Source organism: Solea solea, chromosome 16 (assembly GCF_958295425.1).
Source record: "Solea solea chromosome 16, fSolSol10.1, whole genome shotgun sequence".
Classification (NCBI taxonomy): Eukaryota; Metazoa; Chordata; class Actinopteri; order Pleuronectiformes; family Soleidae; genus Solea; species Solea solea.
Window position 1 is genome coordinate 21,195,395 of NC_081149.1, and position 25,612 is coordinate 21,221,006.

Genomic DNA, 25,612 nt, shown 5'->3' on the forward strand with positions numbered 1-25,612 from the left:
GTCACCTACCCTTTGGGTTCCTGATCATATTTATCACTCCCCTGTTTTAACTTATAAACCCCCCCCCCCCCCCCCCCCTCACTTTCTGATGTGTAGTCTCACTCCCCACAGACCCTGCTTTGGCTTTATAGCTTCAGTGTCCATGTCTTGTGCCTTCTTTCTTTCTTTTCAGTGTTGTTCTCCAGCATACCTGTGATTCCCACATACTTTCTACTATATATGGTTTCCTGCAAAATATTGCATTCCTTATTCATGTGTTGTTCTCTTTTAGTCCTATCTTAATTGCATCTCATGTGCTTTACTCAATCTTTGCCCCTCTTGACCGTCTTGCTCTTCTCAGCTCTTTAAAGAACCAAAGATGGTTTTCTACATTATGGATTTCTAATTTCAAAAAGTCTTACTCTTTCATCTGTTTTATAAAAATAATTATCAATACTCTGCTATAGCTTTCCTTTGTCTTTCTGTCTCTTTTCTCATCTTATTTCATATTGTTAATACAGTGGATCTATGTCATTGCCTTTGGCCCCCAGACTAAATCATACTGTTTGAAGCCCTGCTCAGCGCTGTCTCAATGATCCCTGCTATTAATCATGTTCATCTCTTCTTTGGAGCTTCACTCTCTTCAGCACTTGTCTCCTCCATTATTCTGTATGCCGCCTTCATCTTGTCTTTCTTTTCTGTAGGGACCTCTTTTTTTCATAAAAAAAGCTCTTAATCTTTGCTGGAGCACATAGTATGACTTTTTAAAATAATGATATAAAAATGTAATATACTGTAAGTATCCATGACAACAATAGCTTGTTGCATGACAGATATTAGCTATATGCTTGGATGTAGTGTAGATAATAAAATGTATGAAATCAGCATATCACTACACATTTTTGATTATTTTTTCATAAACCACAGCTCTTTAGTAGTAAACATTTAATTTGTTAGTATTAGTTTTTTGTTGTGTTTTTCTTTATTCTATCCATCTCTCTCCTTCCCCTCTCTCTTATTCTTTCTCGTGGCTTTGTTCTGTTCCTGCTGTAGGCATTGTTTATTAAACTCAGTTTCTGTCATTTCTTTTGTGTATTTCCTTGTACATCCCACAGATGTTGAAGAGGTGGAAAATGTTCTGCTATACAACCTTCCCTCTCTGTGTTGTCGTCTGTCTGACTGGCCTTCACTGCTGTACGAGGCCTCAGGACGCCAGCTGTGTGAATATAAAGGTCCAAGGGCCACTCAGTACTGTCTGGTGATAATGCTTCACCTTGCCTTACAGCAAGGAGACAGGTAATATGGTGTTGGCACTTCGATGTACTTGTGTCAAAGACAATCTTCAAGCTTTGAGCTGCTAAGTGGTGGTGAAAATGAACTAATGAGCTAAATAAAAAGTGTCAAAAACTGCAGCACAATAATGTCCAAACAATTATTCCAAAGACACTGTGAGGAGTGTATATGAAACAAAGGATCTAGTGTCATGTCACAGCATCAGGAGTTCTCTATATCATGAAACCATTTGCTTCTGCATGTCACCGTAGCTCAGTTCCTACTCTGACAGCACTCTCTGGCCCAACGACGTTGTTCTTTAGTAGATATTTTATGACCCCAGAGATACTAAAGCTTCCTTGGAAGGTTTTATTTGTCCTTCAAGGGGAATCATAGCTGTGCATTAACCTTGAGGAATAGGATGAAAGTTTCTCCTTGCCACTATTTGGTCTCATCAAGATTAATGATAACTGTGCTCAAAGATTTACAGCGTTGAAGGACTCAGCAGATATGAACTCAAGGATAAGACCTTTTCATTGGAGGTGTGACTGTGAAATAACAAGACTGGCCTTATATAAGTCAGAGAAGCATGAGGCTCATGATTTACTGTGTGCGTGTCCGTGCCTTGGAATACATTCTAACTGAATGTGTTTGTGCACAGTATGTGTGCATTTGTGCGTGGGAGAGAGCATATTGAGTTTACGACATCAACATGCACCTATAACACTTTGCTTTGGCACTCAGAGTTTGTATGGTTGTCCACATCATTACCCTCACATTGAATGGGTTTTCTACTTGTAAATGTGCAATGACATTGACTGTATGTTTGTTTAAAATATGCTGATGTCATGATCTGTGTTGTGTTCAGGCTCCTACCAGACCAGACTGTGTTCTCCAGTGTTATGTGGTTGTTGCATTCAGTGCAGGACCAGGGCAGCTGTGATCTGCCTCGCTCAGTGCTCCGCTCTGCCCTCTACCTGCTTGCAGTGACACAGGACAAGAGCCAGAGTCTTGACAGGGTAACCGATCACTTTGATAAACCTCCATATTTTGCAGAGCATGCCAAATATGAATTGCCATTACATACAACTGCTATTGAACTGCTTTACTCTTCATGCCTTATCGTTTATTTATACTAATGTGCACATTTACAGCAGTAAGGAGAGGTCTGTCTCAGTTGAAAATATTCAGTTTTATTTAGTTTCACTATAAATCCAAATAATGTTAACACTGTGGAAACACTTGTCAAGTCATGTCAAACAGTTTAAGATATGTGTATCTACATGCCACATTAGGATGTCAGAATTTTATTAAGATCAAGGTGTTAAAACTAAATTCTCTGCACAGAGAAAGAGGACATTATGCACTGGTATTACACTTTTGTAAAGTTAAAAATGTAGGCCATGGAAGGCTGAAAATCAAAGCTACACATCTCATATTCTTCTTGTGATTCAAAATCAATATTGCGCTGTAGAATTATGGATCAACTTTTTTAAAGGCTACAAAAAGAGAGTTTAAGATAGTCTAGTTTGGGTTGTAAGGAAAAAAAAATCTAAACCACAAATGTATTAACTTGTGTGTGAGAATTACTGCCCTGAATAAAATACTATTTAGTCTTTCTTTTACAATCTACTTAAGGCTCCATTGAACTGCATCAGCAAGGCACTCTCCTCTTGCCAAAGCTTCTCTTCCCTTTACATTCACCATCCTGCACTCCTCCATTTCATCTTTCGCTATCCGGAGCTAGCAGAGAAATTTGGGCCTTTAGTCCTGGAACTTTGGTTAAACAATCGAGCACAGCACACAGATGCAGAGCAGTCCATGGTAAGGAGGCAGTCATTTCACTTTGGTCTCAGATGATAAATGTCATTGAATATTTTACTGATTATTTGAATGCACTAATAAATGATTGGTGTTGCATGTGATGCATTAGACATCAGAACTGATGAAAAGATGGTTGGTATTCCTTCCTGGGCTTAGGCAGTCATGCAGGGGGAGAAGAGAGAAGATCATGAAGAGGAGACTCACAATCAGGAGGCTGACACTGAAACTGAGGAGCTTGTCACTCTGATAGAGAAGCATCCAGCTGTCATACTGATCCTCCTGGTGAGAATCAGATATATACAGAATCAGACAAGGCCAACATGTTACATCCAAATATACAGTACTGTATCAGACTTGCTTTCCATGGAAAACACAATATCTTGCATTGTGTGCCTGGTTGGCTTTAGAATAAAGCCTAGGACTAATTGTTGTAAAGTTTCAAGTGTCTGTCTTTGTATTTCACTCTCTGTATCACTACAGGACATGCTTTGCACCAGGGAGGCCCCTCTAGCAGAGCGAGCCCTTGGGGTACTAGAGGTGCAATTATGTGGTAAAAGAGAGTATGAAGTGGATTTGTGTTCCAGACTTAGACCAGCCCTTCTTCAGGCACTGCAGAGGTTCAGTGTGGAGAATGTCGGCCATGTGCTCGGAGAGGGGCACACCAAACAGTGTAAGAGACAATGACCTCAATGAATATTTTACAGAATAATTTTCAAATTTCTTGTCCTTAAGAATCTAAAAATGCATTCAAGGTTCAAGGCAACTACCCCGAGGTTTAAATTATTTTTTTGCTGTAACGAGTTGTACTATGATGTGAGGCTCAATGAAATTTCATACTTTTTGAAATTCTAAACAATTAGTTTATAGCTATAGTGAGTATTTTTATCAACTTGTTAACCATGTAGAGGTAGAGTGTTTGATGGTTTGATTTCCACTTCTACTTATTAACCATAATAAAAACAAATAAATCATGCAGCATAAAGTCCTTGTGACATCACTTATCTGCACTGCAGCAATGAAACACTAATGGGTTCCTTCATTTGAAGTTAATGTGCATTAATCAGGGACTTTTAAACACATTATGTATGATCACAGTGTTTGATAACAATCGGTCAGTGTCCTGAACCAGACCCTCTCTATTTGCGTTCACATTGGGCTGAATCACGTACCACATCAATAGTACTGTGCCTACTGTATTAATTGTAATTTAATCATACTGATCGAAGTGATATCACTCTACAAGGAATCTCCCCTGTCAGTTGGTTGTCTGCAAAGTGTACTGAAAAGTTCTAAACTTCAGAGATACTTTTTTCCCAACTTTATTTATAATTTTTCCATATCAAAAGTATTTATACAAGCATTTATTACACAAGTTGTCAACCCTGCCCCCCACCCCCCACCCCCCATCCAGGTGGCATCCCCACAAATATATTCACACTGTACAAACTACTAACCCGGTAACACAACATGGAAAAGGAAAACACAAAAACAAATAAATATAAACAAATACAAAAACACACACCAACAAAAATGACTTAAACGATCTATAGCGACGAGTATGGTCGTAACACCAACAATTCGGACTTCTGGTACAGGAATAAAAAAAAAAAATAAAGAGTAAAAAATAGTGCAACATCAGAATCTGGGTATCAAGAAGACCAGGGCCACTACCCAAGCAAAATAAAATAAAAATAAATGAATAAAAACAAGAGGTCACGTAAAAGGCAAGTTCCTGACATGGGTCATGAATTGTGACCAAGTTTTGTCATATTTACCCTCCAACCCCTTTACTGTATACCTAATTTTTTCTATCAGAGATACTTTTACATAGTTAAATAACACCTTCGTAGGTTTCTGTCACAGATGCCTTCACATACCACATCAGCTAAAGTGCAAGTAATTTAGCTTTTAGCAGTCAGATTATTCTCATCATGCTCATTTTCTGCCTTCCACTTAACTACCCATTGCTAAATCAGTGACAATTAGTGTGATGCACTTCCTGTGCATCGTTGCTCTGCCTTTAAGCCTGTGCTTTGAACACAGAATAATCATTTTAAGCCGCAGCATAAACAGATATTTTGACATATTTTTTTATTTTTAATTAGTTAGCAAACAATTCTGTAGATTTACCCGTTTTTTTTAAAAAAAGGAAAACATACTTTGGCGGACTAACTTTGCAAAAGAAATAACACTTAGGCATAGATTTTTGACAGCATTCATAACTCATCATGTGTCAACAGATTTGATATGACATGTCTCATTAAAACAGGTACAGTTGAGGTAAATATCACCAGTTACTCTCCTGGGTTTACTTTTAATGATGTGGCTGACATTGTTTTTCTCCAGGATGTTTTTCTGCCTAAGTTATACAGTACATATTAAGACTTTGTAAAGCAAATGGAAGGTTTAATGAAAATGTCTGCTCCTGTACAAGCTCATACAAATATAAATACATACACACTCCTGGGTTTACCCTATAATGTAAGATGTAAGAAAACATATCCACCCTGGCAGTCTGTTTTCAGTTATTTAATTAAATCTCAGTCTTATAAACTGCCAGCAGTTGCATCCACATCTGGGCTATGTTCTCTCAAATGCTCATCTTCTTTTTGATTAAGAAAAGCTATTTTGGTGAAATGCATCTCCAAAGAATTCTGACATTCCATATATCAAACAGATTTGATGAAACCAAGACAAGTTTACAAGGTTCATAAGGTCTAATATACTGGTCGATCATGTCTCATTAAAGAAAGAATCGTATTCTGCAGACATGAAGAACAGCCCTGCTCAATGTTGTCAGCTGTCTTGAAAAAGAACAACACCCCCTTGTCATTAGATTGCAATTTATCACAGTTTTGCTTGAATCCATTTGCCAAAAGCTTAGACAATTTAGTGAAACAATAGGACAAAAATCATCATGTCATCACAGAACAAATGCTTCTTGAAAATAACAAAGTTTCATTCTTGTTAAATCAAAAAAAACATCTTGTCCAAATGAAGCAGTGTATGAGCACTTCAAGGTTTACAGGTTCCATTTTGTGCTATAAAATGCTTTTGGCTGAGCAGCCAGATATTTTGTGTGTTTGCTCGACCAGGTTAATGAGTACAGCTAAAGGACACATGCCCCTGTGCCAGCTGGGTATTCACAAACTGTTGCAGTGGTGTTAGTCTCTGCATGTTCTCTCCTTATCCCCTGCCCTGTGGAAATACACACTGTTAATCAACACATGCATACATTCAGCCCACTGTAATTTGCATTAATATATGCTTTATATTAGCATCTAATGCAGGAGAATCCCAAGAGGGGATATTTAAATGCTATGCACATCAGTGGTAGATGATTATTCTCCCTGATCTTCCTCCAACGAGTACCATACCCTGCTTTTTGTCATCTTGCAGCTCATCTCCTACTTTACATTCCCTCTCTACTTTCTCTCTAGGGTTTCATTCACCCTTAACCCTCTTTGGAATCAGACTCAGACTATTCATATAGAAGTTTTAATGTGTTTTTTTTTTTTTTCTGCACCTGACAGCAGCCATTAGGGTGTTATGTTTGTGACGTGTTACTGACTGGTAATAGGGAGAATGGAGCCTCATTTATTCCCACTCTGCATCTCAACCTCTGTCATTGCACTGTGCAAGTCTGGTGAGCTGGTTGGGACACTGTGAGCCATGTGTCACATAGTTATGTCAATGACGCAAACTTCCAGAATCAGGCCCAGCTAGTTTAAGAGTAACACTGAACTGAAGTCAAATCAAACATCAAAAGGTTGCTGTCATCGTGGCTGAGCCCAGCGGAAATGTTGTTGTGTTGCTACAAATTAGATACAAACATTACTTTTACTTACTGACTCATAGGTGAACTGATTAGAATTTAATGGTATTTTTTTATTGGCAGGGTAACAATGACCACATGTTTTTCAGATTATTGAAATGCCCCAGTGATGATTAAGCTCATCACTAGGGAAAAAACATCTGGCACAAACATTTATTTGAATTCAAGAATGACCTGAAACTCCATTGTACGTAACATTAATCAAAACTGATCTTTGCTTCATCCTGTAGATGACTGTTTTTCCCGGCTCTTATTTACCAACCAGTAGCAGTCAATGCATGATATTGTCATGTGAATAATAGATTTGTTTGAAAAAGGGTTTATGCAACGTCCTCGATTTTGGCTCCTCTGAAAACTACAACAGGAACATTAGGTTTTCAGTTCAAGTAATGAATTAAGGTGGAATATTAATTCAGGAGTTTCAGTGTTTTACTCACCCTCTTGTCTCTCACTCTAATCCCACTTCACTGTTATGAGGTTGATCTCTCACTCACTGCCTTGCTTCTTTTTCAAGTTTTCATTTACAGTTGTGCCTTTCTATCTGTCTTTGTTTCGCAGTGAACTCCCTCCCTCTGGTGCTGAAGTTGCTTTGTGTGACACAGGCCAGTGACCCGCCTTTATCTTCCTCCTACAGTAAGATGGACGGAGTGCTCTTCAAGCTGCTCTACCATGGTGAGGTCAAAAAGTGCTGCAGGCATGGTATACAAGGAGCAGGAAAACATCCGTCTCCACAACCCCCATCTATTAGTATACTTACACAAACACACAACTTCTACACATTTATGTTTCTTTTTCTCTGTCTACTTGACAGCCTGATCTACACTATACAGCAAAAAGCTTGCTAGATTACAGTATACTAAGGGAAATTGGATTATCACAAATCAATGAGTTTGGCAACACCCCTGAAAAACATACTTAATGTTTGTCGACCATTTTGCAAATGCCGAGATATGTCATGCTAACGAAATCTGACATTTTTGTCCTCTCTTGTTATTTTTGGCTGTCTGTCACACTGTCTTTGGATGGAATGTGTCTCAAAACAACAAAGGCCTGCAACAATTATTCTATTAATTGATTTCTAAATGAATTCTCAACTATTTTTATAGGAGAGGATTCATTTTTAGACGTTTGTTTTAATAAGTAAAACAAGCTGTCTGATTTTAAAGCTTCTTCAGCTTCAATTCCATTTGACAAAGAGCTCATCATGTGGGAAACACCAATCAACATTTTTCAACATTTTATGGACTGAACCAATACAAATCGACAGATGAATTAATTATGAAAATAATTGTTAGTTGCAGCTCTAAAACAACATGAATGATAAAATAGAAACACCTGAACTCTGTGTGTGTATCTGTGTGTGTGTGTTTGCCAGTAAGTAATATAGCAGGAAGGTTGAGGCCCACCAACACTAAGAGCCTGCTGCCTGCCCTCAATTACCTGTATTGCTGCCTGAGTCTGTGCCCCTCACACTGCACTGACAGAGGTAAGACATCCTGTTCCTCTCTTTCCAACTGTCTTGATTTCTATTCACATATTTTCCTTAATCTCTTTATTCTCCTGACACCGCATCTTTTCACACACTGAACCTTATCATCCTCATGGTCCTTCTCTCCTTCTGCCCTGTTGCATCTGAGGTGGAAGTCTGACCTCGGCCAAGAAGGAAATAATAAGCACACAAACTGACACTTGCTGTACACCTTCATAGTTCACAGACTATTGCTTAGGCCTGGACATTGTCTTAGTCTTCGGGTGACTAGCTCTTACTTGCTAAAACTTGCTAATATGTGGATTATTGGGCTTCAAATGTCGTACCGTGAACTAGGCTTCAGAGTCTAAAGACAGATATCTACACTTTTGTATATACAGTCCCTTTGTCAAGATTTGTCACATTGCGAAACCTACATATTGTGTGTTCTAAGATAAAACTTAAACAGTGACATGTGGAGACTCATCTCACATACACTCTGAGCACAGTTTATTTTAAAAGTTTGGTCAAACGTCTCTGATCAGGAGTAAACAAGTCAGTTCTGATTCTTACATGGTCAACACGAAATTGGAATCAGTTGGCCTAAAATATAAAAGACATAGCTCAAATAAGGAACAAGAATCATCAAGATGGATTAAAACATGTTACACTGCCTTTTACTAACAGTAAAGAGTAAATCATGTGACATATTGACTGGGACTTTATATCACACTCAATAATTTGCCTGCACAAATTCCAAGGACAAAAAAAGCTCATAGGCTCCTGAGCTCCTGTGTTGTTAATAAGTCTTGTGGCGAGAGAGCAGCGTGCCATTAAAAGCAAAGCTAATTATCCCCACAGCATTCTTTTACTGCTCCTGTTGCAGCCTACCTTCATTCACCATCTGCTTCTCTGTCACTAGGGGTGAGTTTTTTAGTTATTTTAACGTTGGGCTACACCGCTGACGATAGATGCACAATAGTAGTGTAATCATACGTGTAGTTAAATGCTGGGGATTGGTTGGTTGTCCATGTAGGGTGTATAACTGCAATGTTGTATCTACTTGAATTCTATTTGAATTTTACTGGTGCAATAACACAGTATAGGCTCAATTAAATGTATGTGTTCATCGAGTCCTCACTTGATTAAGGCTGAGGCAGTGAAAGTGAGAAGGTGATTTTGAGTGCACTTGTATGAATATGTAAGACACATGTTGAATTATATAGTATCTGGGAAATAAGGGTATTTCATGGAACATCAGGACATTTGGGTTGTTGCTCTTATTCTGTCACTCCAAAGTTTAGTTGAGTTTCCTCACTAAGCTAAATGGTACAAAAACATGTGTGTGTGTGTGTGTGTGTGAGAATGAAAGCGCATGTGTGTGTATTGCTTGTGTATTGTTTGTAGTGTGTGAAGTTTAACAAGCTTCCCACACATTCCAAATTTGACATATGTTGCAAAGTCCTCACAGGTGCCTCAGAAATGGGCAATAAATGTGAGTGGTTGTCTGTAGCATGTCGTCATATATAAATCCAGACAAACTGCTATTCACACACACACACAATGATACGTGAGTGTGAATCCTATCAAAGAGTGATGGCACAGTGCCTTCTCCTCCCCAGCTGTCTCCACGCTGCTATCCAACACTGGACTGATGGACCAGCTGCAGACAGTCCTTTCCTCCTGCTCCCCTACTCCTTGCCTTCCTCCGTCAGCCTTTCCTCCTTCATCCCTGCTGTGCTGCAGCAATTTACTCCTGTCCTCTCTCATTAAATTGCAACGTGTTCATTCTGCTCAGGTACACACCTCTCACCATAACTTCAGGATGAAACTTTCTATGGTCAAGGACAAGACACAAGCTTACAGTACAATAAAGTGTAGTTAGATGTGGGTGGAGAATAAACCACCAATTTAATCTGTTCTGCATCTGTGGTGTAAAACAATGTATTTTCTTCCCTGCTGGCACTGCAGGCATAATATTTCTTGCAAAAAGTTTTTTTGGTCTTTGGATATTATTCTTCCTCTCCCCTTTCTTCCTTGTTATTTTTTTTTCTTTTTTTCCCCCATTGTTTAAGGTCCATAAGAGCATCAGTTGGCGTCTGGACACAGCTGTGCAGCAACTCCTTGTTCAGAAAAGAAACACAGATGATCTTTTGCTGGGTAACAAACTCTGAATTTTAGCTGATGATTATTTTTGAAAGACTCCTGTGCTTGCAGAGAGCAGATGCTAAAACAATACATCATGGTGATGTGTCTATAACCCAAGAATGCCTCAGTGGTCTTCCAGAATATTATGTGCACAGCTTGTGTTTTTGTTGTTGTTATTGCTCTTCCTGTTTTGTGTATTCTATTGATTCTCTTCTCACTTCTCACTGCATCTTTTCTGTCCAAACACACATCATATGTGAAACCAAATACTGCAATGATCTGTACCCTGTAAATCTCAGGGCTGACAATAAAAGAGGGAGGTTCACCACTGTTTAGTTTGCATTTACATATATTCCTCCATGTGTAAATTGACTGTCAGGGTTTTATTTAGGAAGGTAACCAAATGCTGTGCATGCATTTCACATGCTTTCATTATTTAAAGTGGCCCACATCCCAAGGCACCACTGGCAGACAGATCATCCCTGCTGCTCCTGTGTCTCTGTCTGTCAGCTGGATAAGTGGCCTGTCAGGATCGTTGTGATGTATTGGCTCCCTCCCTTTGCCTGACTGTCGCTCTTTCATTCTCTCTCTTCACTCTTTCACTCACTCAGTCTCCTCTTTGTTTTTCTGTCTCAGATTTTATTATTATTTGCAATGCTCTGTCTCTCCTGGCCCTTTTTTGCTGCCACTAATTGAGTCCTCCCAACCCCAGAGACCTCTAATCTCAGTGTACATGGCATGAGTGCGATTCAAGTGTCTGAAAGTGCTCTCTGTTTATCCTGTTTTGTTTTAGCAGTCATTTAGGCCATGTCTATTCATCACTACTTTGATCCCTCAGTTTTGCTGTCCTGTTCAACCTTGTCTTTTACTGCCTCACACTCTCTATATTATGCCCTTGCATCTTGCCCCCCTTTTGTCAGGTATTAATCCAAAACATACACCCAGGGTCTTTCATGTACTCAGCCTCTGAAATGTTTTATATATTTAAAAAAAAATGTTTTATTCTTGCTCGTTCTCTCACTCCCCTTTGTTCCATTATATTCCTGTTTCTCCTCTGGCCTTACTTTCTACATGTTTGCTTTCTGCTCTTCTTTCCTATGTGTTAAGGTATTCTGTTGCCCCCAGATTTTAATTGACCTTCTCAATATCTCTTTCCAGTCAGCTACCTGAGGCTACTGCAGGCTCTACTTGATGCTGACCTGGTATCGGCAGTCGTATGTGTGAGCACTGGCCCTGGCTTGGTTGGGCCCAGACCACTTGGTGTCCAGGACGGAGCTTTGTACCCGCTGGGCTGCAGAGGCGCTCAGTTTCTCTCAAGTGCTCTCAGTGGACTTCTTTTACAGGTTGTAGTACTTGTAAACTGTATATATACAGTATGTGTGTGTGTGTGTGTGTGTGTTGATGGTACAGATAGCTCAGTTAATTTTGCTGTTGAGCTGTCCTAAACATGATATGGAATTGATATAGATACATTTGAATCTGCTACAGTGACTACCATTTCAACAGAACATTATATACTTTTTATTGCGTGAGACAAAAGTGACACAGAACACAATAAATTCTGTGCAGTGACAAAAGTTGGAGCGCTTCCAATTTTTCTTTTTTATATGGAGTGATGATTTAATATTGAACTGATTTAACTGTTACAATTAGGGAGACTCCATCTGTTAGCAAATTGTGTACTTTTCATGGGTTTCTAATGGTGACTTGGTAAACAACAACACATCATGGAAAAACAGAAGTGATATGCACAACCACTCTCTAATGGAGCCATTTAATTATTATAGCTAAAATCAGAAAACACTCACTAATGATATGAATTGTTAACACATGCAATAACAATATGTTTCATTCATTGTCCATCAGGATTTTGAGGCCTCTGGGGCTCAAGGCAGGGTACACCCTGGACCATAGGGGTGGGAATCACAGGGTACCTCACGATACGATATGTGATACATTGTCCATGATATCAATAATATCACAATACAGCGATTCTGTGATAACCAATATAAAATTAAAGACAATCATATAGGGATACGTCACGATATCTGTCTAAGGGAAGAAAACAAGAAATCCGTGAAAAGTTAAAAGTGCAGGATTTCTCTATTTATTCACAACACATAGAGCGATGTGCATAAAGTCTATGTGTTAAACTTAATGTAGCTTTCTCTGGTAACTTCCACCCAAGTTTCCCTCATTCATATGAAAAGCGCCGCCATGAGGAGACATCAAGTAGCGACGTCCAGTCACTGAAACTGGCTGAGACTGTTTACTTTAGAGCACCTTAATTTCTTAATTATATATATATGTTAATATCGATATTTGCCCTGGCATAGCGATTATCACATTGCACAAGGAAGGATGGCGATATATCACCAAATCAATAATTTCACCCACCCCTACTGGACAGGTCGCCAGTCCGTCACAGGGCCAACATACAGCATGCAAACTCCATACAGTAGGCCCTTTGTCAAACCGGGTTGAAAACATGGGTTCATTTTGCTACAAGGCAACAGTACCTGCCAGTACTCCACTGTGTGGCCCAACTATAAGTTATATAGTATGTACAGAAATTCAAATATTACATCAATAATACATTTTTACTCTCACTCCATTCTGTATCCCTTGCAGCAGCGGTATCATAAAGTCAATCTTTAAAATCCCAACAGCATGACATTGAAGCTCCCATTCACTAACAAGGTTGCATAGAAAATTAGATTGCAATTGATTTAGCAGTTAGCGTAATGGAATGGCTTGCAGATCCAGAGCAATCACAGGTGACTAAAATGTTATTTCATGTAGCTGGTATATTGGCTCAGGTTACTTATTGCAGAAGAGCCAGGCTCTTGTTCCTGCAGCATTCATTTTATATTAAATAGGTGAAGCACTACTTCTCCTGGGTGGCTGCCAATACAGAGTAAGAACCAACGTGGTTTAAATTATGAGTGCACAAAATCAGGGAGTACATAGCGTCTTTGTCAAACAGAGTATATAAACAACAACTGTCTATGTATGTTGATACCAACACAGCCTTTTCATTTTACTTTAAAGCTGATCACTTTTTATGATCCTGCAGTGCTCCAGTGTCACAATACACAGAGGCACCTCATAAATATGCGCTATGACACAGCTCTGTATATTGGATGCTATCTTTGCTGAACAGTCACACACTAAAAAACAATAGAAGGCCATTTTTCTATATAACTGCAGTAAGACATTGTGAATCTATGAATCACAAGGTTTGCAGGAGTAGCCCAAGGATGAGTGCGGTTACTTATAGTAGCCTGACTGCGTGAGTAAGATATGCATTGGATGTTACTCCCTTCTATTACTCATTGTCTATTAAATAGAATTAAGTTCAAATTGTTTTATGTCATTACTTAGCTAGTCGCTCATAATGACCAAACTGAAACGAAAAATTAAGTTTAAACCGTGAGAGTGCAAGTAAATATTAAATAGAAAGACAAATCCTTGAACAATAATATGAAAATACAATCAATCAAATGAACAAAAAATTCTACAGTTATAAAAGATTGTATTAATGAGGACACACAAGAAAAACAAACAAATCTTAGAACACTTAGTCACAAAAGAAAAATGCTTTAGTCACCAGCGCATTCATCAAGTGAGTTGACCGTTTTTAGTTAGTTATTGTTCACCAGACTGATGACTTCCATTGTGTTTCACATACAGACGGGCAGGAAGAATGGCATAACAATACAACAGAATTTTAACATTTGCAAAGTTGATATCATATTTGTCTGTTTGAGTTTGATAGTCTCAAAATATTTGGATGATACTTGGACCTCGAGTATGTTGCATTTCAGTTTTTTTAACCTTTGACTTTGCTGCAGGATATCAGTCTCTGGTTCCACACCAGTGGCATTTCCTCTCTGTGTAAAAGACTAGAGCAGAACTGAGCTTCAGCTCCATGGTTCAGTGCTCTGTAGTCTGCTGTTCAGTAGCTGATAGGAGGAACAGTTCCCTCTTCTCTTTCCCTCTCTCTCTCTCTCTCTTTCTCTCTCCCTTTCTCTTTCTCTGTCCTTGAGTCTTTGTTTGGGTGGCAGGAGGAAACATTGCAGCTTCAGAACTCCTCTCCTCTTAGCTTTTTTCTCCTTTCTTTATCATCCAATGTCCTGTCTCTTCTCTCCTTGTTCTCTTTCTCTTTTCTCTTCACTTTTTGTGGCTCACAGTTCCTTGCTCTTGACAACATACAAGCACCACCTTCTTCTGAAGGCATTTAAAGTACATAAGGAGGTAGAGCACACACATGTACTCCATGCTACATGCTCCATGCTTTGTTCCTCTTTTTCAATGTTCAATGTCGTGTCCTCAGTTCAGGCTCTATTTCCTTTTGCTCTCTGTTCTTTGCTCTCAGTTAAACCTGCCCTTTAATTGATACATAATGATGTGTTTCATGTTTCGTTTCTTTTACCTTCAGCCCCTTCACTTTCCCCACTTTTGTGTCCCCTCCACTTATAAACTTGACTGCTTTCTTCTTCTACCTCCTCCTCTATGCTTCGAAATGAGGGTGTAGCTCTCCACTGTCATCTGTGTTTCCACCTGGCCTACTTTTAGTATTTTTGGACTTTATGATATGTTCAGTGCCAGCACCACCTCTGTGAGAGATACATGTATTATCCAAAGCCCAGTGTGTGTTCCTCTGTTCCTGCTCCCTTGCTCTCCTTTTTGTTTCATTCATCTTTGTCCATTTATGAGCATGTGTGTGAGTTTGTGGGGGTGTGTGCGAATGTGCGTTTCCTGTTCTTCTGTCGCTGTAACCGACAAGCAGCGTCACATAGGCACACTTCATATTTCTGTGGCCCTCACGACTTGAAGTAATAATAAATAAAGATCTGAGATGTCTCAAAAGACGCCTCCTGGCTCTCACGTTTCACCTTTCTCCTCAGAAGCACGAGCTGCTGCTAAGAGCCTCGGTCAACTGTTTGAGCTCCTTGCTGGGCTTCCTCCAGAGAAAGAGTCATATTACAGGTATTAAGACAAAGGCAGACCATGATGAATGAGTGAGTGTAGGTTATCTGTGCGACTATGAGACGGAGAAAAAACAAATGTGACTGTTAAGTAATATTTCTGTTTTGTTGCTATGTCGTTACTGAATTTGTGTTTCATTGTTTCTCTCATATTCAAATTGTCTTCAACACAGAAGCATGCACTTATTTTTTCATATGCTCTATGTCTGCACGTTGTGGCCGCTGGCAAGATTTCAGTTGTTACCCACTTTCAGTAATTGCACCAGGAGGAATAGAGCAAAATTAAATTGCGCCCATCTGAATTAGGCATTCTAACTTGTCATTTTTCTCCCCTTGGGCATTGTTTTATTTCTCACCCTCTCTCTTTCTCTCTCTCTCCCTCTTTGTGTATGTGTGTTAGTAAAATATGTGGTGTGCCAGCCATGGACCCGATTCCTACTTTATTGCCTGCTAAGCTCAGGAGAGAGTTGCTTTCTGCACCCTGCCATTCTCAGACTCTTCACACTTGTAAGATGTTTACACTCATACACACTCTCCACTTAAATATACTATATTTCCATGGGCGTGGTTGTGAGCACTAATAAATATACTTCAATATGTAATGAATGAAAAGGGAAATGAAAATGCAGAGGTGGTAACAGCATTTTTTTTGAGCAATGACAGAAATGAAGTGGAGTGATATGCAGACTGACAACACAGTACAACACAGAAATTAAAGTAGAAACAAACAATTTGATAATTTCCCCTCATGTGTTACCAATTGCAATTAATCTTGATGCTGATGTCGCCACAAAGAAATACTGCCTTTAATGTGGCAACAGCCTAAAGCAAGAAACCATAAAAATCCCAAATTGAAATGGAGACCCCCATTCTCAGTGCTATGATTAGAGCAGGTTTAAAGATTAGGCTGTAAGTGGGTTTTTATCACCCACTAATGGATTGGAAATAATGTTATATCTGCTTTAGAACCATTCGAAGGAAATTATAAACTTTTCTAAGCACAGCTGCAATCTCTTTACTGTCTATCTCTTTGTGTAGCAGTATATATATATATATATATATATATATATATATATATATATATATATAAATATATCCCTTTTTAACCAGGTACAGTCTTATTGAGACCTTGCCAAGAAGACAGCATGCAAATTTTAAAGAAAACTACTACACATTGTAATAGAAATAAAAGACAATATCCAGTTATCACTTACTCACTCACTCATCTTCCATGAGGGTCGCTGGTACCAATCTCAGCTGACATAGGGTGAAAATATCCAGTTATACAATAAAATAATAAAAGAAAGGCACAGTAAGAAGAATGAAAAATGATTTAGGTTACCTAGGTAATCCTTTTAGGTTTAGTCTTCTAAAAGCCAAAGTTGGCACCATTTAATTAAAGGTTTTATATATGAGATTTTAAACATTAATGTTGCAGCCATCACTGCAGATAGCTGAATGAGGTTGAGTTGGCTTTCCTATAGTGACTTTGTTCAGCTGTACTTTATGAACAAAATTATAGAGATTATATTGACTGAAACTACAACATCAAATCAAATCACCTCAGTAAAACATGTTTAGTGTTGCATTGAATCTTTCTATTTATTTCTACCTCCCTCTCATTTCTCACATCCTAGCTCTCTTGCATTTGTTAGCGACTGCAACTGTGCATGATTGTGCATTTTATGTGCGTGTTTGTGTCTTCTGCAGCTCCTGCTGCACAGCAGTACGGCTGTGCTGTGGGAGCCTGACCTGCTCCGTGTGATGGAGGCGGTCGAGAGGAGGGGGGTGAAGGAGCTCAGCCAAGAAGCAGCACAGGCCCTCAGGCTGCTCCTCACACAGGTGGACTTACACACGTGCCCACGAACACACTCACACACAGACCCACACAGACACAGATAAAATAATGAGAGCTGTTTTGTGGATTCTCACAGCAATAGTCCTTTGACTAACACATATGAATATCTACAAATACTCAATGAATGAATCAGAAAGGCAATCAAGTGGGGATGGTGCTGTGTGGGAATTCCCCACAGTGAAATTAACAATAACAAACAACATGTGAAATACTGGTGTTGTTGAATACATGTGTTGAGCTCTCACTTTGATCTTTATCTGTGGACAGCATCTCTCTTGTGTTGCTCTTGAACATTTATCAGAGAGTGTTGATACAGCTGATACTCCAACTCCATGTCTTTTAGAATAATACAAATAAATAGTGAGCTGTTGTATAATCAGTGTGTGCCTGAACAATGTGTGACACCAAGGACATTGACTGCCACAGCAACCCTACAATCAACTTCACTTTTGTAGTACTTTGAATTTGTTTATTAATTTGCTGCTAAGACCAGCACAGGCAGTAAAATACAGGGTGAGAGGGGGTAGTATTGATCGGACAGACAGGGTTGTTTATTCACCTAAAACACCAACAGTTAGCACCACGGCAGCAAAATTCAAGTTTCAGTCAGATTACATTCTGAGATCAGCAAAAAACCAGCATGTGGCTGTGCTGTTTGCTGCTTTTGCCACTTTTGCCACTGCCATTAAAATCCAGCAGAGCCCTGAGGATTTGAACATTCTCTAGTTTACTAATATAACATGGCAAAATACAGTACCTAAGATTACTGTAAAGCTTTACAAGCAATGAATACTTTCCCCCACCTGTGAAGACGTCCATAGTCTTTGTTGGGCCAGTATATGCGGCAGTGTCAGCTCTTGACAGCTTTACGGCAGATTCAGCATGTTCAATCAGCATTGATGTGAGAAATCACGAGCACTGGCTCTTTAGCTCCACCCAATTAAAATATGAGAAGAGACTTGGAAATGAGGAAGCAAGCAATAAGGGCAAACAATAAGGAGATCAGTATCATATTTACAGTATATCTTCCCTAAGTTCCAGATTTAATGTGGGCCTTTGGACACAACTGCAGCATGAAGTTTGTTCGTCCTCCTTTGTGATGACCGACCAAGATCAAGAAGCAAATGCAAAAAACATGTTTCGTCTGCCATCATACAGTTCTTCTAGTTTCCCCTTTTTCACTGATGAAAACAGGCTACTGTCAGTAGGCAAAGTAGTTGCCTACTTATACATTCCTTTGAGGCAGTATTGTGGTTGGTCCTCATTCTTTGCAGTCGACCAACCATCAGTTCCGTGTGTCCTGTGATAACCAAGCTGCTCAAACCAAACCGCAAACTGAAAATAAGCTTGAATGATTTACCGAAGCAGTAAATGAATTTTAATTGAAAATGTATTTTATTGCACAAAATCTGGTGAATGCGATCATTACCATAGACCAAGCACTTCATTTTGAACACCACGCAACAATAATGCTGTGTAGGGCTCACTTTGCACTTTCGAAACAGCCACAATATGTTGGAAAATTTCCTTGGAGATTTTGATCCACGTTGACATGATTGCATCCCAAAATGTTTTGCAGATTTGTCAGCTGCGCATTAATGCTGCCAATATCCTGTTGTACCACTCTGATGCGGTGGCTAATTAGGCCCTTGAACACTACTCATATAGACTGTGACAAACCATGACTGATCGGTATTAATTTAGGGGCCTAAAGTGTGCCAAGGAAAAAAAAATTGCCTCACTATTACACCACCAGCAACAGCCTGGGCTGTTGACACAGTTCATGTTGTTGATCTCATATTATTACTCAGCCATCTGCATCTTGTTCAGTGTTGGTGAGTGTGTGTTCCCACTGCAGCCTCACATCTCTGTTCATGGCTGACAGGAACAGAGAGTGGAGCTTATCCTGTTGAAGCTCATCTACCTTCGAGGTTTGATGTGTTTTGTTCATAGTCAGTTACTTTTCAGCTCACCACAGTTAGCTTCAACCAGTCAGTGTCAAATGTCAGGGTCACTCTGTTCTTGCAAAACATGTGAAAGCAATATTTCAACCTTGCCTGAAGAGAATTCCTACAGATTTGGCAGAGATGCTCTATTGGACACAAGAATCAGCAGATTAGACTTCAGGGGTCCATGTTCATGACGAAATTTCAAGTAATTGCCTTTTTTAGAGGTCAATTGTCAACTTTACTACCCTTTGTTCTGCTAACACTGATCACGACATAAGAGGAACAAAAAAGGGATATTGTGTTCATATCTCATGTGCATATGAGTGACTAATTTGCACGAAAATGATAGAACCATAGTTCTCAAACTGTGGTGTGTGTACCACCAGTGGTACGCAAGCTTCCTCTGGTGGTACTTGGAGGAATACTGTTCTACTGCATATACCAGGATATGAGATCAGAGTGGAGCTGAGGAATATTGACTGGAGTGCATAGAAAATGAGACAAATAACAAAAAAATTATAATAAATGAAATAATAATTAAAGTCACCTTATCTCTTGCTCCACCTTTATCTAATTTCGCTATACCAGTGTGAAGTATATGTGAAAAACAGGAGGATGATGAGAGAGCAAGTTATCTTAATAATAAATCTGCCTCCTGTGAAAAGTCTGTAGCTCACTTTGCTCGGCCTATTTACACCACTGTATTTTAAGTTTGGTGTTACTTTGTTAGAGCTGAATATTTTCTCAGGTGGTACTTGGTATAGAAAGTTTGAAAACCACTGTTCTAGAAGATCATACTTTTTAGGAATGCATAAATCAACCTGTCTGACACCAACTATACTTTGTCACTGTCAAATCCCATGTGGATTTCCCTCAGGGCATTATCAAACATTGAAGGAACATCAGCGCCTTCAGACTGCTTAACTCAAATTTAGCACTGCATACGTAACCAGGAATTTAGTATTCTGAAAGTAGCTCAGAATCTGATGATAGCTGCAGCCCCCAGTGCAGTGTGTGTGTGTGAGTTTAAGGGTGGCAGAGTTCAATGTTATAAACGATTCCGACAGTTTCAAGACAATATTTTCACTGCTCTTATCTCTCACATGCACACACACACTCTTGCACAGTATTCTTAGTGAGGACACTCATAGGCAAAATGCATTCCCTAGTCCCTTTCCCTGACCTTAGCCATCACAACTAAAAGCCTAACAATAAAATTAAGTCTTAACCCTCAAAAAGCCCTTTAAATTTGTGAGGACCAGCCAAAATGTCCGCATAAAGATAGGTTTGAGTCAAATGTTCACCCAACAGCCTACTAAAGACATGTACATGCACACACACACACACACAGTCTGGTTTCCATGACTTCAGAGGACATTACATTAATTTCCTGGAGCCTAACCCTAACCTTAACATAACCACAATTCACAACTGTACGCTAAACATACATACACACTCTATACTTCACAATTTCTGTAGGTTGCGTTGATCTGCATTTGGTGAAATCTCAGGTTATGCGGAACTTACGTATCTGTGTTGTCATGCATGTGTGTAAACAAATACAGTGTGAGAACGCATTGTTTGCTGTTGAAGCCACAGCCTAAATAGCCTGTGGTCATTTTTGATTCTTTTCATACAGTATGTGTTTATATTCCTGCCTCAGGACTGCATGTGTACGTCTGTATCATCCATTCAGTTTCCAGTCCTTTTCTGTCTACACCTCACAGATCAGAGCTGATCTCTTTTCATGATTTTTAAAGCTTGCAAGTTTCTAATAACTTTGCACAGTCTAAATTGAATCAGTCTGCCATCCCTTTTTCTCTCCCTTTCATTCTTGCTTGCTGAGCTCAACCTTTCACTAACAAGCCTTTTCTGTTTCTTTCCATTTTTCTAAGTCTCCTCTATCTATATCTTCTTTTGCCAAATTCTTCTCAACTCACCAATGCCACTTTATTCACCTCTGCTGTCTGCTTTACACTTTTCAATTACTGAACAGTGTTGGAGCCATTTCTACACTTTGCCCTTTCCTTCACCCACCTGCTCCTTAAAATACCATCTGCTGTATTCACTTGCTTGTTACTGTTGCCAAATAAAAAACAGCTTTAAATTTGAGTGCATGCACTCACTTGTTGTGAATATAGATCTTTGAATGCAGCTTCTCAGTCGTGAAACATATTGCTACACAGTTTACAGTCAGTTGTAGATACCAGTTTTTTAATTAGTCTGTTAGTACAGCCTTATTAATCTCCAATTAAAAATGGCGAGGATTGAGTGCATACGCTTGGACAAGTCAATACGATACTCGCTATCAGTGTTGATTGGAAAAAGAAAAACTCACAATGCAATTTGATCCAAAATCCCTTAATTTCACATAATTGCTTCACTAAGCACACATCGTAAACTGCGGGTTGTTTATTTCTTCCTTTTGAGAGCAAAATATTTGTTAGACAATTATATTTTTGAAAGTGAGGTGGCAACTGTATGAGCACAAATGTGTTGCTAACAGCTTAGGTAAAAAGATGCAAAAATGAATGCATTCGATTGATACTTGTTATCAGTATTAGACAAAAAATGGTATCGGGTTAGGTGTCCCGAGTGATGAAGTGTCCTGAATGAGTCCTCTGACCGGGATCTGATCATGAAAAACTTTGGAGCATGATGAGCGCGCTTGAAAGTGATTCATCCTCAGCTAACAGTGACTCATTTTCATTGCTGTGGTTTTACTGTATTTTTTGTACATTTTTCAATGTCCATATACATTCATTGAGTTCTACCTACTGCCACAGTAATTACACTGATCAACACACGATTGCTTTTTTATATTAGTTAAATCTTACGTCATGTTACAGCAGCAGGAGTAGTGCTATGATTCACTCAGCTTCTCCTGACTTCTTGTTGCTGTCACTCCATCACACTGACACAGTATCAGGCACAAGACTCTCATAAACAGAAATGATCTGTGTATTTGCATACATCTTGTGGATGTGAGCTCTGATCATATATGATCACAGGAGAAGTGTCCAGGACACATTTTAATGTCTGTTTACAGTCACATTAGGGAGATTTCTCACCCTTATAGTGACAAAAAAGCAAATCTGCATACGAAAATGATTAAATATTGGACAGTTGGGTTAGGTTAGGGCTGAGGATAGTGGTAGTTATGGTGTGTGAGTGCACAGGACATAAACACAGTCCTTGTCAGGACCAGTAGTCATCAAGCAGACAAAAACTTGGTCCCAATGAGGCAGAACCTCATTTCTGAAGAACTGGTTGAGTTTAGGGTCAAGATTTGAATTGCGGTTAGGTTAGGTTTAGGTTTAGGGTAAGGCATTAATTGGTAATGGTTAAGGTTAGTAATGAGTCTTTGGTTAGGTTGTCCAAATGAATGGAAGGCAATGCAGGGTCTTAAGAGGAATAATTATGCAAAACTGTGTATATGAGTGAGAGTGAGAAAGCGTGTGTGTATTGCATTTGCGACTCTAAAGTAGAATTGCCTTTTTTCAGCTCACTAAGGTATTATGTTTTTTAAGTGACTCTGGTGACAGTTATATAAGCGTTTTCTTTTGAAAGGTAGTTTAAAGCTGTGTAAATGGCTAAAACATTAGCAGTAATGACATTTTATATCCAAATGCTTAAAGGTCAACTTCACAGTGTCAGTGTTCTGCAAAAGCATTTTCCTGGCTGTTATTTAACACCATAGCTCAGGAGTAGAGGGTGAGATTGTGACCATATATCCTTCTACATGACTGGTGTATAGCAGAGCTGTATAGCCTTGTGGTGGTAATTCTACTTCTGTTTCTCTTTCTGACAGAAAAACTATTCTGAAGTAGTGAATAAACTGTAGCCCTTTGAGTCTAAATGATGAAGTAGCAGTCCTTTCCAAGCAATTTCCAAGCTGCTGCTCTGCACAAATAAAATCCAGGTTGTTTTTTTATCTGCAAATAAAAAACATAATACACATGAATGATGACGAGGTTTATCAGCTGAATGGTAAAATAATATTTCAAAGTGTGAAAGTAACATCCATTCTACTGTGTGGTCACCTGAATAAAGACCCAACATTAAATTTACGTAGTTGCTTCAAACAAATGTTGGTAAATCAAGCAATGAAAGCTCTTAATTAGTAACACTAGCTGCAAATGACCTCTAATTAATAGTAATTTATTTTAAAAGAGCAATGGCGATTGGGGAAATTTAAACAATCAGCAGTCCTCAGGACGGATTAGAGCAACCACCGCAACACTATTTATACTGATTTAGTTTTTCCAGTGGGTAAAACTTTTTTCAGCTTGAGAGCAGCTTTGATTCTCACTCGAGCTCCTCTTGTTCCTCACACACACGCAAACCCACTGACAGGAGACACATCTGAACAGTCAGACCCATCTAAAACATACATTTGTTCTTGCAAACTGTCTTGATGTCAGTTTGTATTTGAATAAATGGTGTGGATACTAGGTGGATAATGTGTGGTCACAGGAGATACATCCAGATGCATTTTAATGCCAAGTGTGAACAAGTGTTAGGGATTTTAATACCAGGTCTGAATGGGCCCTGACTCAGTTACTGAAGTGCAGCCAAATCCGACATAAGCCTCTTTTCTCTTTGAAGACATTTTGCTTATTTATTTGTTTTCCCATTATTGGTTTTCCCCTCTCACGTCCTCTTCACTGCTTATTACTGTTGGTCCCAGCATCACAATGATGTCTCTTCTTGCTTTTCATCTTTTCCTCCGCCTTTGTGTTGTCGTCTCCTCCTCATCATGCTGCTCCTCTTTCCAGCCTCTCCTCTCTTATTTGGTTTGTAACAAGTCATACAAACAATATAACAGGTCAAAAAAACAGCAAAAAAAATAGCCATATGATTAAAAAACATAAAGGAGAACAAATATACTGAGATATACAGTATATCAGTTGCATTGTAGTTATGATAAGTTAATAATAAATAATTTTCAAACAAGCAAACTTGTTTGTTGTTTTCTAATTTAACATCATATAAAACATCCCACATCCAGTGGGCTTTCACTTGTCTCTTTCATCTCAAAAAAACAACTCCTGCCTCTTTCATTCATTCAGATCCAGAGCAGTGCCCTGCAGTGTCCTCCCACAGAGGGGCACAAGCTGAGAGTGAGGAATATGATGGAGGAGCTCAACCTGCAATCACCAGCAAAGAGCTGCGTTTCCAGTGTGTCCAGCAACATCCTGTATCCCTAACCTGAAGCGAAACACACGTATTAACATCTCTGAACCACAGAAAACACACACGTACGCACTCACACACTCACATAGATATCACTATGTGCTATCACTATGTGATATCACTATGCACTAGTGTCCACAGGCTACATTCAGAGGCTCAATCACAGCACTGTTTCTTGATGCAGTGTGAAATAACACACCCAATGACATGCTTATATAGACAAAGCTGGCAGAGGCACTTCAATATGACAGTGGCGTAGAGGAGTGCACAGCAGCATACACTCGCAAACTGATGGACAGGTGCTGTTGTCGCCGCCTGACCTGTTTTCTGACTCACGCCATACCTTTCAACTCACAGACCCACACGCGTCAAGCACCCGAATCGTTCAGATTCACCAGCCGTGCTGTCTCTCTCACAGACACAGCGCTGCAACCTGCACACCCAAACAATCGAAACAGTCTCCACATATCTGTGTTGTGTCTTTAATCTGGTCTGATTCATGTTAAACTGAAATTTGAGACAGTTTGAGACCCTTGCAGACAAATACTTGACAGGCATTGGTGACTTCACGGTTGGTCTTGCAGATTATTGACATCAGAGGATCTGTACCCTCCACTGCAAGAGAAATGAAATGAAATCAAAATGTTGATGATAGTGATGAGGATGTAATTCTGTAGGCCACTCTATAAAATACTAAGAGTTAATGTGTATAAAGCAGACTAATAGTCTACAAGCCACAATGACAGTCTTTTATTTATATTGCATTTCTTTTTCACAAATGACAGCGCTAACTGAAAAGAAAATTGAAAGAACAGCAATAAAAAAAAAAGGTTATGTATGAAGGCAGCTAGACACTGTAGCTTCAGCTGTTTCTAGCTTTGGATTTTCTCATCAGTGGGTTTTTTAAATGCATCACAATGATTCTCTCACATCAAACTATGAGATATAGTTTGATAAATGATTCAAAACAAATTCAAAACGCAATTACATCAAGTCGTTTTAATACATTTGAATAAGTTTAAAAGAGCAGCAGACACGTTCACATTCATGTTGAGTGTTACTCAGCGTCAGTTGAAAGTTTAAGAGCAGGTT

The 25,612-nt window shown here is 39.1% G+C and overlaps 1 protein-coding gene across 2 annotated transcripts in view; it reads left to right on the plus strand.

Annotated features, from left to right (window-relative positions):
• LOC131475323 (meiosis inhibitor protein 1) overlaps positions 1-25,612 on the plus strand; it is a 47,135-nt gene that overhangs the window by 20,050 nt on the left and 1,473 nt on the right. For both annotated transcript variants that reach the window (XM_058653371.1, XM_058653372.1), the window contains 14 exons: positions 1,095-1,275; positions 2,120-2,270; positions 2,890-3,075; positions 3,232-3,357; positions 3,556-3,745; positions 7,469-7,582; positions 8,286-8,396; positions 10,001-10,176; positions 10,454-10,538; positions 11,685-11,869; positions 15,437-15,518; positions 15,918-16,024; positions 17,228-17,359; positions 24,397-24,524. In XM_058653371.1, coding sequence (XP_058509354.1) covers positions 1,095-1,275; positions 2,120-2,270; positions 2,890-3,075; positions 3,232-3,357; positions 3,556-3,745; positions 7,469-7,582; positions 8,286-8,396; positions 10,001-10,176; positions 10,454-10,538; positions 11,685-11,869; positions 15,437-15,518; positions 15,918-16,024; positions 17,228-17,359; positions 24,397-24,524 — 1,954 coding nt within the window. The remainder of the gene's footprint in view (positions 1-1,094; positions 1,276-2,119; positions 2,271-2,889; positions 3,076-3,231; positions 3,358-3,555; positions 3,746-7,468; positions 7,583-8,285; positions 8,397-10,000; positions 10,177-10,453; positions 10,539-11,684; positions 11,870-15,436; positions 15,519-15,917; positions 16,025-17,227; positions 17,360-24,396; positions 24,525-25,612) is intronic.